The sequence below is a fragment of the Typopeltis vanoorti genome, chromosome 10, assembly GCF_054136105.1.
Source record: "Typopeltis vanoorti isolate ZY-2024b chromosome 10, IOZ_Tvanoo_1.0, whole genome shotgun sequence".
Classification (NCBI taxonomy): domain Eukaryota; kingdom Metazoa; phylum Arthropoda; class Arachnida; order Uropygi; family Thelyphonidae; genus Typopeltis; species Typopeltis vanoorti.
Genome location: NC_143558.1, coordinates 64277365 through 64290927, shown reverse-complemented (window position 1 = coordinate 64290927; position 13563 = coordinate 64277365). Strand labels below are relative to the sequence as shown.

General features: G+C 33.8%; 1 protein-coding gene across 1 annotated transcript in view; it reads left to right on the top strand.

Moving 5' to 3' along the window:
* Rat1 (5'-3' exoribonuclease 2 Rat1) overlaps positions 1-13563 on the top strand; it is a 365027-nt gene that overhangs the window by 190749 nt on the left and 160715 nt on the right. The window contains exons 13-15 of the mRNA XM_090399598.1: positions 1666-1723; positions 1857-1914; positions 10877-10926. Of these exons, the coding sequence (XP_090255724.1) occupies positions 1666-1723; positions 1857-1914; positions 10877-10926 (166 nt within the window). The remainder of the gene's footprint in view (positions 1-1665; positions 1724-1856; positions 1915-10876; positions 10927-13563) is intronic.

Genomic DNA, 13563 nt, shown 5'->3' with positions numbered 1-13563 from the left:
TCAGTTAAGTTTGTGGGTCCTTTTATCTTTAGGAGATATTTTTATTTATAATGTTTATAGCACTTTGTATATAGCGTATATAGTACTTGTGAGATATAAACATTTTACACATCCTGCAAAAGCAATACCATAAATTTGCACTAATATTAATGGTTTGTAAATAAAGATATTATTTTTATAATTTCTTTCTCTCTCGTTCAATCTCTTAAGTTATTATAATAATATCCTGGATCCGAATCCGTGATGTTGCTCACTCATGCCTACTACTCCAGTATATGATAATATCAGAGGGAGTAAAGACCGCATAAATTGCAAAATGTCACTAAAAGATATTGCTAAATCGGATATCCTACAATTGTGTTTCACAAATGATTGGGGAATGTCTTGTGCTATTTATGCTATACTTGACAAAAAATCATTCTTGTTTTAATCCTATACCCATGCATAAGCGTGAATAACTTCTTCACTAGTCTGCTTGTAGATAAAGGCTGCTAATTTCACATCAATTGTCTTTGTATCCCATAATGGAAAAGCATGGGAAGGGGCACTACCCAGAGCAGTTTCAACCTTTCTTGCGGTATCATTGGTGGGAGCCAGACCAAAATAAGATACCAAGGTTAAATCAATGCAGAAGTCACATTTTTCTTATGCAATAATAAAAAATCACCTTATGAGATACTTTGGATAGTCTTATGCTCAGGTACTCATTCTGTTTGTGAAGGTTAGTGGCAGAGGTATAGGTTATGCTAGATATGGCGTAAATAAAAGCTGGATAGTACATGCGTTCACCATGAAGTCTACACTATTATATACGTATAGGTACCTTACTCCTACTAGATATAGATAAGAAACTGAGATGAGTAATTGCAAATCTTTATTAGATCTTGTTTAAACATATTAGTGATTTAATAGACTTTATGGACATGTTAATCTGTAAGAGTGTAGAATACTCAAAACTAGTGTTTTGATATGATTTTACAGTGGTCATCACAGTCAAAAACATTTAATTGAGCTGTTGTAATGGATGATTTTCTCTTGAATGTTCAGCAGTTTAGTGCAGTATCATTTACTTAGATTAGAATTATTTGGTATTATAGACTCATTCCCAAAATAATCTCTTTTGAATTGGTCTCCTTTTAGCATTTCTGTCCACACAAACTGTGGAGTATGTGGCCTATTTGTAACTGTGTTTTTGTTTTCCCATACACTTTTATGAGATCAGTAAGAAAATTTCACTATTCATTGTAGAGAGATTGTTAAACAGAACCAAATTTCAGAAGCCTTTTATATTTTTCAGATATTGTAATATCCATATTGAAATTATTAAGATGAAATACTTTATTCTGAAATAATTGAAACCTGTTTTTATATAAATATTTTGTCACTTTTTAATAATGTAATTATTTTTTCTGGATTTAAATGAAGACTGGAAAAACTTCCTGCAAAATGTTTCTCTCCCCTCTTCCTCCCCCATCCAATATATCAATTAAATCAAACTTTGTAAATTCATTCAAAACTCCATGAAAAATTCATTCTGAGATTTTATATTCATGATAAATTTAGTTGAAATAAACTTTAGAAAATTCTTGCATACAATCTGCATAACACTTATTCAATAAACACCAACCAATAAAGTTGCATTGAATTTTTTCTTTCTTTCTCCAGAGAGGGTGCAATTGATAGGCTGGTAAATTTATACAAGAAATGTGTTTATAAAACTGGAGTAAGTATTGTTTGCTGTTTTAATATAGTGGTTTAAATTTATTGGCTCTGATTTCTTAAAATTATTGTGAATTTTTCTTGTATAAATGACTAAATGCTTGATATGCGTAATATCCAAACTGAATTCCTTTTAGGGTTACTTAACAGACAGTGGAAGAGTAACTTTGGACAGGGTTCAGCTAATTATGACAGGTAATTCTTATTGAAATTTAGATTTTTTTTTTCTTTGTTTTCTTCTAAATATTAATGAATATTATTGTAATCAGAACTTGCTTTTTTTTTTTGTCAGTTCTGATTATAGTAAAAAATTTTAGTACCTCGCTTTTTTCCTTCCAAATTAAAAAAAAAAGTAAATTGAAACTTTGTATTTCATAAAATAAAATCTTGTCCTGCTAATATAGTTATAGAGTGAGTACAAAACAGGCTGTGATTTTAATATAATCACTGCAAAATTATAACAGTGAAGATTTAAAAAAAATTTTTTTTTGAAATATTGATTTAAAAAAAAATATATCATCATCAAATTCCTGACATGTACCCTCAAGGGGTGTATAGGATATGATAATACTACATGAAAAATTTACATCATTGCTAACTTACTATCTACAATTTTCCTCCAAATCAGTCTGTTACTTGTCACGACTCCAACATTATCAGATCTTATATTTCTATCGCCCATATCAATCCACCTATATCTTGGTCTCCCTCTGGGTCATTTTCCTGCCAACCTGGCAGAGAACACTTGTTTTGCTAATCTTTTCTCGCCCATTCTGTTTAAGTGACCATACCACCTGAAATTAGTTCTGCTAACACATTCCTGGATGCTGACAATGTCAAGTTCTTTCCTAATATCCTCGTTTTTAATATGATATTGCCATTGATTCCATCTCTTCACGCCTCTAATCTTTCTCAGGACTCTCATATCTGCAGTCTCTAGTCTTTGGTGAAGTGTTTTACTTCTGACCCAGCTCTCAGATCCATAAGTTAAAACTGGTTTGAACACTGTCTTGTATATAGCTAATTTAGTGTTCTGACTAATTTCTCTCTTATTCCATATGAATTTCAATTGACTTCCTACCATAACCAACTTTGTGTTGATTCTGTTTATTTTTGTCCTGTTGAATAGTGTCTTAATAACTCCATATTGTTGTGAGGGGTAGGGGTGATGGGATTGTTGGTGAATGTATCTGCCTGTATGGGTGGGTTTTCTATAAACTGAGAAAACCAAGGTTCCATCAGGTTGGCAGATGACTAGCGTGTCTAGGAAGGGGAATTTATTGTTTTTCTCTTTTTCCAGGGTGAACTTGATTCTAGGGTGTTGGTTGTTTAAGTGTGTTAGGAAGGAGAGGAGTGATTCTCGGCCATGTGGTCAAATAGCGAACACATCATCAACGTAGCGAAGCCATATGGTAGGTTTTTGTGGAGCTGAGTTTAAGGCTTTCTCTTCAAAAGTCTCCATAAAGAAGTTGGCCAAACAGATAGAGGGGAACAGCCATGGGTTCACCACTTTCCCCACCCTTGAAAAATGAAAGAGTTTGAGAACAGGAATCAAACCTTGGAGATTCATTGGCAAACTCTGAAGAAAACATTGATTGATTCTGCCAGAGAGGCATGTGGTGAGGTTGTGTGCAAGGATAAAAAAATCAGAACTCTCTGGTGGACACAGGAAGTTAAAGAGGCAGTGAAGAAAAAGAAGAAAGCATATCAAAAGTTCCTGGCAAATAAGTCAACTTTTACTCTTTCAGAATATAGAGACAAATGTAAGAAAGCTAAACAGTGTGTAAAACTAGCTAAACAAAAGTCATGGGAGGACTTTGGCAAGAATATAGAAAATAAATATTAAGAAGGTGGCAAAATATTCCGGAGGTTGTTACTTAGGAATGGAGGAAAGAGTGCTGTAAAAGGAGTTAGAGATGATAAAGATGACATGAAAACAGGAAAAAGATATCCTTGAAGTATGGTGTAAATACTTTGAAAAACTGCTAAATGAAACAAGCAGTGATGACAGCACAGTGATAAAAAACACTGACCAGGCATGCAATCAGGAATACATATCCATACTTGAAGTAGATAAAGCCATCAAAGGCTTGAAATGTGGAAAGGCAGCAGGAGTAGATGATATTCGACCAGAAATGCTGAAGTATGGTGGTATAAAAGTCTTACAGTGGCTGCTCTGCATAGTTCAGAAAGCCTGGACAAAGGGACAAATTCCCGATGATTGGAGTAGAGCTCTCATAGTACCCATATATAAAAGAGAAATAAAACTGAATGTGAGAATTACAGAGGTATTTCCCTACTGAGTGTTCCTGGCAAGATCTATGCAAGTATACTTGAGAAAGTTGAGAAGAATTGTGGAAGAAAAGCTTGGTGAAGAACAAGCTGGATTCAGGCCAAATAGAGGCTGTCAGTGTCAGATCTTCACTTTACGACATATAGTCGAGAAAGCATGGGAATATAACAAAGATCTGTATTTAAGTTTTGTCGATTTGGAAAAGGCATATGACAAGGTGCCAAGAGAGAAGCTATTCAATACGCTGCAGTTATATGGTGTCAATGGGGCATTATATCAAGCAATACTTAGTCTTTATTTGAGTTGTAAGTCAGCAGTCAGAATTGAAGGAAGTACAGGAAGATGGTTTAATGTTAGATCTGGTGTGAGACAAGGATGTACATTATCCCCTCTGTTATTCATTATCTATATGGATCACATTATGAAGGAAAGTGGTATTAAACATGATATCAAAATTGGAGATGTTAATGTCAGCTCTTTGCTTTATGTGGATGATGTTATACTTCTAAATAAATCCGCTACAAGTCTGCAAGATTCTCTGACTAAATTGAATAGCTGTTGTAATAGATATGGTATGAAGGTCAGCAATAAAAAGACAAAGACAATGAAAATAGGCAGAATCATTGAAAATGTCGACTGTGTTGTGAATGGACAACCTGTGGAACAAGTAAAACATTTCAGCTACTTAAGCATGATTTTTACTGAAGATGGTAAATTAAATATAGAAATAGACAACAGAATCAGCAAAGCTGGGATGGTGGGAAGTCAATTGAATAAATTCATATGGAATAAGAGAGAAATTAGTCGGAACACTAAATTAGCTGCATACAAGACAGTGTTCAAACCAATTTTAACTTATGGATCTGAGAGCTGGGTCAGAAGTAAAACACTTGACCAAAGACTAGAGACCGCAGATATGAGAGTCCCGAGAAAGATTAGAGGCGTGAACAGATGGCATCAATGGCAATATCATATTAAAAACGAGGATATTAGGAAAGAACTTGACATTGTCAGCATCCAGGAATGCATTAGCAGGGCTAATCTCAGGTGGTATGGTCACTCAAATGGAATGGGAGAGAAAATATTAGCAATACAAGTGTTCTCTGCCAGGTTGGCAGGAAAACGAGCCAGAGGAAGACCAAGATATAGGTGGATTGATACGGTACAAAGTGCCTTAGATGATAGAAATATAAGATCTGGTAATGTTGGAGTCTTGACAAGTAACAGACTGATTTGGAGGAAAATGGTAGATAGGAAGTTAGTAATGATGTAATTTTTTCATGTAGTACTATCATGTCCTGTACACCCCTTGAGGGTACATGGCAGGAATTTGATGATGATGATGATGACAAGGACCAACTTTTCCTTTTTCATTGTGTCAGTTGCTTTTTCTAAAGCCTGAAAAAATTTCTCCATTTCTACCTTAGTAGAACCTTCGGTGGGACCATAGGCACAAATAAGTCTCATTGTCCAGTTCCCTGTTCTCATATTTGCCCACATTACTCTACTTGAGATTGGCTGCCATTCAAGAAGATTAGCCTCGTATTTTGTGTTGAATACTATGGCTACTCCTTGTTTTCCTTGATTGTCATTACCTGAATATAACATTTTGTATTTATTGCTCAGAAAGATCTCACCAGTTTTTGTCTTTTTTTGTTTCAGTCGCCCCTATTATGTCAATCTGGTACTTATCTAATTCCTCAGCTAGCTTCATTTCTTTGCCTTTCGGGCTTCTTATGTGGATAGTACCGATCTTTAACTTTGGTGATGTTGAGTTGGAGTGTGTTTTCAGATTTGTTCCAGTAGCTGACTTTTTGCTGTTCGCCCTGGGTCCCTGGCGAAAACAACGGGGGTCCTTGTTTAACCGGGCGACACCCCAGCCGGAATGAAATTTTGTCATGCTGTACCATCATTTTTATTTTGGTTTAACCAATAAGAATACAATTTGTTTGGCTAAATCCCAAATTCCTAGCCCATCCTCATTCGTTCAGTATCCAGGTAGATACCCAACAGGGTGCACCACGAGAAGGTGAGGATTGGACATTAGGTCAGAAGCCCTGGTCGGTTCTCTACATTCCTTTAAAGGCTATGTGGAGGACCCCTTTCAGTTATACAGCTTTGACTCTTATGCACCCCGTTAACTACTTTATTAGAACAATAATTAGTCCAAATAGGTCTTTGAGCATTAACAACACATAAAGAGAAGATAGGATAATATAATGAGTAAGACTGATATGTTAAAAAGTTAGTTGAATAAACTCATATGAACAAGGGAAAAATCAACCAAAAGATCAAGTTATAACAGACTGTGTTTAAACCAATTTTAACTTACAAAACTGAGAGATAGGTTGGAAGTGAAGCAGTTCAAAGATTGGAGACTACAGCTATGTGTATTTTTCTCTGTATTCTCTAAAAGAAAAGCTGACTTACTTGCAACGAATTTTCAACTTGCAACGAAATTCCTTTTTTGACTGAATCAATCACTTTTCTTTAGAGTTTGCCATTGAATCTCCAAGGTTTGGTTCTTGTTTTAGAACTCTAAATTTTTTCTTGAATGAAGTTTGTGCATTTGAGTCTACAGTTCACCTCTGAAAACAGCTCAGCTTTGATTCATTTTAAAACCTTTTTACTGTTACATTAGAAAAGCTTATTTGTTCATTGTACATGTGTAATTTTGATGGTATATATCAGAACACAGAATTATGAGTAAATAATCATTTATTGACTTATTGATTTTTTTTCTTTTTTAGATAGAGGGTGCCTAATTAGGACTTTAGTCTTTATGTTGTTGCTACAATTTTGTTAAACTAGTCCCTTTGTTACACCATGTTGTAGTCTTGCAGATACTGTGAAGAACTGTTTTTTTGTGCTCTGAAGATGCTGGTTATAACACTAACAAAATATCAGCAATAAGTCAATAAATAATTATTTACTTATAATTCTGTGTTCTGATATATACCATAAAAATTAAACAACATTTTTGTACTTTTTTTTATATGAAATTCAATTTAACCTGTTAAAAACTAGATGATCACTTCCAATTTCAAATCTTCTGTATACTCTTGTCCTGAACCAGTGAGAAAATATTGCTATCAACTATGACATAGTCAATGAAATTTTCTTATTTCTTCCATTTTCTCTCCATGTGAATTTGTGAACATTTTTATGTTGGAATATGGTGTAAAAAAAGAACAAGTCCATGTCCTGAACAGAAATCCTGGAGGCACTTGCCATTAGTATTAGCTTTGCTCCTTTCTTTAAATTTTTCCAAAACATTTCTTTATACTTGGTAATCATTTCCTACTTTACTGTTTAGATCTTCAACAAGGACTAACTTTTCCCTTTTTCATTGTATTAGCTGTCTTCTCTAATGTCTCGAAAAATTCCTCCACCTTTCCATAACAGAACCTTCTGTAAGACACAATAGGCACAAATAAGTCTCATTGTCTAATTTCCCATTCTGATATTTGCCCACATTATTACTTGATCTGCCATTCAAGATTATCCTCATATTTAGTGTTGAATACTATAGCTACTCCTTTTCCCTAATTCTTATTGCTTGAATATAACATTTTGTATTTTTTGCTTACAAAGATCTCACCTGTTTTAGTCTTCTGTTACTGATGATGATGACTGCATCATCGTTATCAATTTCATGATATGTATCCCCAAGGAGTGTACAGGATATGATAGTACTGCATGAAAAACTTACACCATTAATAACTTCCTATCTACAATTTTTCTGCAATCAATCTGTTACTGGTCAAGACTTCAACATTATCAGTCCACCTATATCTTGGTCTTCTTCTGGGTCTTTTTCCTGCTAACCTCGCAAAGAACACTTGTTTTGCTAATCTTTCCTCTCCCATTCTGTTTAAGTGACCATATCACCCGAGATTAACTCTGCTAACACATTCCTGAATGCTAACAATATTAAGTTCTTTCCTAATATCATCGTTTTTAATATGACATTCCCACTGATGCCATCTGTTCATCTCTCTAATCTTTATCAGGACTCTCATATATCTTTGGTCTCTAGTCTTTGGTGGTCAAGTGTTTTATTTCTAACCCAGCACTCAGATCCATAAGTTAAAACTGAAATGAACACTGTATTGTATACAGCTAATTTAGTGTTTTGACTGATTTCTCTCTTATTCCACATGAATTTATTCAGTTGACGGCATACCAGCTTTGTTGATTCTGTTGTCTATTTCCATATTTAATTTACCATCTTCACTAAAAATCGTGCCTAAGTATCTGAAATATTTTACTTGTTCTATAGGTTCTCCATTCAAAAATGTAGTTGATATTTTCGTTGCTTCTGCCTATTTTCATGGTCTTTGTCTTGTTATTGCTGTCCTTCAGACCCAATCTATTACAAGAGTTATTCAATTTAGTCAGGGAATATTACAGACTTGTAGCAGATTTATTTAGAATCTGCATAGAGTAAAAAGCTGAGATTAACATATCCAATTTTGATATTAGGGTTAATACCACTTCATAATGTGATCCATATAGATAATGAATAACAGAGGGGAGGATAATGTACATCCTTGTCTGAGACCAGATTTAGCATAAATCCATCTTCCTGTACTTCCTTCAATTCTAACTGCTGACTTACAACTCAAATAAAGACTAAGTATTGCTTGATATAATGCTCCATTGACACTATACAACTGTAGCACTTTGAACAGCTTCTCTCTTGTCATATGCCCTTTCCAGATTTACAAAACTTAAATACAGATCTTTGTTATATTCCCACGATTTCCCAACTATCTGTCGTAAAGTGAAGATCTGATCCTGACACAATTCTTGCCAATCGTTTCTCAAGTATACTTCCATATGTCTTACCAAGAACACTCAGTAGAGAAGTACCTCTGTAATTCTCACATTCAATTTTATTTCCCTTTTTATATATGGGTACTATGAGAGCTCTACTCAAATCATCTAGATTTCGTCCCTCTGTCCAGCCCTTCTAAACTATGCAGTACAGCCACTGTAAGACCTTTATACCTCCATACTTGAGCATTTCTGGTCGAATATCATCTACTCCAGCCGCCTTTCCACATTTCAGGCTTTTGATGGCTTTTTCTACTTCAAGTATGGAATGTATTCCTGACTGCATGCCTGGTCAGTGTTTTTTTACTACTGTGCCATCATCACTGATTGTTTAATTTAGCAATTTTTCGAGGTAATTACTCCATACATCAAGGATATCTTTTTCACCAGTTTTGATGTCACTTTTATCATCTCAAATTCCTTACATACTCTTTCTTCCATTTCTGAGCTTTTTCAACAGCTTTCAGAATATTTTACCACTTCTTGATACTTATTTTCTATGTTCTGACCAAAGTCCTCCCATGACTTTTGTTTAGCTAGTTTTACACAGTGTTTAGCTTTCTTACATTTGTTTCTGTATTTTCTAAGAGCACAAGCTGACTTATTTGCCAGTAACTTTTGATATGCTTTCTTCTTTTCCTTCACTGCCCTCTTTAACTTCCTGTGTCGAAAATTTTGTTCCTGTTCTCAAACTCTTATTTTTTCTTGAATAATGTTTGTGTATTTTAGTCTACAGTTTACATCTGAGAGCTGCTCAACTTTTATTCATTTTAAAACTTTCTTACATGTTATTATTTTCAATACGAAATTCAGTTTTATCCTGCTCAAGACTAAATAGTGATCACTTCCAATTTCAAATGCTCTGTACACTCTGGTGTCCTGCACCAGGGAGAAAACATCACTATCAACAATAACATAGTCATTGAGACTTTTCTTATTCCTTGCCTCTTCTCTCCATGTGAATTTGTGCACATTTTTATGTTGGAACATGGTGTTAGTAATAACCAGTCCATGTCCTGAGCAGAAATTCAACAGGTATTTGCCATTATTATTAGCTTTGCACTTTTCTCCAAATTTTCCCAAAATATTTTTGTATGTCTGACAATCATTTCCTACTCTGCTATTTAGATCCCCAACAAGGACCAACTTTTCCTTTTTCATTGTGTCAGTAGCTTTCTCTAAAGCCTCAAAAAATTCCTCCACTTCTACCTTAGTAGAACCTTTTCTACGACCATAGGCACAAATAAGTCTCATTGTTCAATTCCTCATTCTGATATTTGTCCACATCACTCTACTGATATTGCTTGCCATTCAAGATTATCCTCGTATTTTGTGTTCAATACCGTAGCTACACCTTTTTCCTGATTGTCATTGTCTGAATTTAACATTTTGTATTAATTGCTCAGAAAAATCTTCCGAAATTTTGTCTTTTTTGTTTCAGTCACACCTATTATTTTGTTTTGGTGCTTGTCCATTTCTTCTATTAGTTCCATTTCTTATGCAATAATGCTTCTTATGTTGATAGTACCAATTTTGAACTCTGCCGATGTTGAGTTAGGGTGTATTCTGAGATTTGTTCAAGTACCTGACTTTTTGCTATTCGCCTTAGTTTCCTGACCAAAAAAAAAAACTGCAGACCTTGTTTAAACAGGCAATGCACCAGCTGACATGAAATTCTGTCATATTGTACTAACAATTTGCATTATTGTTTAAGCCAATACAAATCCAATTTGGTTAGCTAAATCCAAAATTGTCAGCCCACCCTTGGTTGTTCAGTATCCATTTAGATACCTAACAGGGTGCACTACGAGATCGTGATGATGGGATATTACATCAGAAGCCCTGGTTGATTCTCTGCATTTCTTGAAAGACTACATGGAGATCTCCCTCCTGTTACACAGCATTGACACTTAAGCATCCTTAGATTCCTTTCTAATAGTATTATTATTAAGAATAATACTTTGTCTTGCCTCCTTTTTTTAAAGGAATAAATTAATGTTTTAATGCACCCATTGAATTTTTCAGATCTTGGGGAGGTTGAAGATGAGATTTTCAAGAGGAGGCAAGAAAATGAGGTAATTATACTTGATAGTATCATGCTGATTATATGAATATGTCTCTGTTAAAAAATCTCTTATTAGTACACATGTTCTACCTTGGATTCATGATTAATATTAGATAGATATATGAACATCAAAAGTTAGATCATATATTTTAATAGATAGTAGCATTATACTGAATTATGTCTAATATCAACTGAAATTTTTTTTTTTTAAATATTCAGTTTCAAAAACACATTAAATAGTAAATCAAATACATGATTAAAATAGGTGATATGTCAAAGCCTTATATTCCATTATCTGCCTTTTATATGTTTTCTCCCTTCAGTTTAATTCTCATTGTGTAGGCTTTTGTGAGGAAACGACATATTAGAACATACTATTTTCAAGTATTAAACTACTCACAAAGAAGTAAAAAATGAGAACTTGTTTTAATTCTACTAGTTTCATGAAAAACTTTGTTTCATTTCATCAGGAAATAGCACAGATAAATTTAAAAACCACAAGCAAAGTATTAACAGTTAACATTTTTAGTGAAGAATATTTGAAAACATTTAAAAAATATTCTTCACTAGAAATGTTAAGTAGTGAAGAATAGTTAACATTTCTAAACAATAGAAAGCATGCATTTGCTATCATGCTGGCTGCTAGTAGATACAAGTATCATGATGGATTAAGAAAGACCAGATTTGATGTAAAATAATCCTTTGTTTTTTAATACACTGTGGAGGATAGTTCATCATTTCAGTTGATTCTTTCAATGCTCTTGAGTAAAAGTGGTAATCAATGTGGAGTATTTTAGTTTGTTGCCATTGTACTAGATATTTTGTATCTATTTGTGCTGCCAGCCCTGATTTCTGCTTTCTTTCAGTATCCTGCTACATACATTAGGGTGCCCTATGAGATCATGAGAATTAGATTACATCAGAGACATTGAGAATGAAAGAAAGCACATATCAGGGCTGGCAGCACATACAACAGATACAATTTTTTGTTTTGTTTTGTTTTTTTACTATTTTTTACCATGTAATTCTTGTTTCATACAGCTTTTTTTTTTTTTTTTTTTTTTCATACATTTGGTCATATGCCTTTTCCAGATCTTATCATATCATCCTTATCAAATTCCTGATATGTACCCTTAATGTACATATCAGGAATTTCATGATGACTTAGACATCTATTCAGAAGTCTCAAGTCTTTGATCAAGTGTTTAATTTCTAATCCAGCTCTCCGATCAATGAGTTAAAATTGGTTCGAAAACTGTCTTATGCAACTAATTTACTGTTTTGACTAATTTCTTTCTTATTCCATATAATTTATTTGACTGACTTCCTAGCATACTAGCTTTACTAATTCTGTTATCTATTTCCATATTTAATTTGTCATCTTCACTTAAAATCATATCTAAATGTTTTACTTGTTCTGTAGGTTTCTGCCTATTTTCATTGTCTTTGTCTTTTCATGCTGATTTTCATACCAAATTTATTGCAACAGTTATTCAATTTAGTCAGGTATTCTTGCAGACTTGGGCTGGATTTATTCAGAAGTATAACATCATCTGCATAAAGTAAAGAGCTATGATTAATATTTGCCAATTTTGTTATCAGATTTAATACCACTTTCCTACATAATTCAACCCATAGATAATGAATAACAGTGGAAATGATGTACGCCCTTCTTGCACACCTGATTTTACTTCAAATGATCTTCTTGTACCTCTTTCAAGTTCTAACTGCTGACTTACACTTTAAATAGAGACTGTATGGCTATATAATGTCCCATTTACATCATATAACTGTAGCATTTTGAAGTGCTTTCCTCTTGGCACCTTGTCATATGCCTTTATCAGATCAACAAAACTTAAATGCAAATCCTTGTTATGTTCCCATGATTTCTCATCTATTTGTCTTCAAGGGAAAATCAGATCCTATTGTTCTTCATCAAACTTCCCTTCTGCAATTGTTCTTAGCAAGATAAATCTTACCCAGAACAATCAGTGGGGAAATCTATAATTCTCACATTGTTTGATTTCCCTTTTTATACTATTATGAGAGCTCTACTACAATTATCTGGAATTTGACCCTCTGACCAGGCCTTCTGAATTATGCAGTGTAATACTTTTATATCTCCATATTTGAGCATTTTTTGCTCGAATTTTATCGATTCCAGCTGCCTTTCCACATTTCAGGTGTTTGATGACATTTTCTATTTAAGTATGGATGGGTATTCCTGATTGCATTCTTGCTGAGAGTTTTTCTACCAACATGCTGACACTTTGTTTCATTTACCAGTCTTTCAAAGTAATTATGCCAAACATCTAGAATGTCTTCAGTTTTAATGTCACCTTTATCATCTCTGATTCCTTTTACAATAATTTTTAACTCCATTTCTAAACTTTTTTCAATAGCCTCTAGAATATTTTGCCACCTTCCAGATGTCTATTTCCTATGTTTTTACTAAAGTCTTCCGATGACTTTTGTTTAGCTAATTTTACATAGTGCTTTGCTTTCTTACAATTTTCTTTGTGTTCTCTAAGAGCATATTAAGAAACACCTCCCACCATAATGTAATAACAGCATACGTTTCCTAGGAAATGTGTGCTGTTATTACATTATGGTGGGAGGTCACTACCCAGACCGGTTTCAGCCTTTT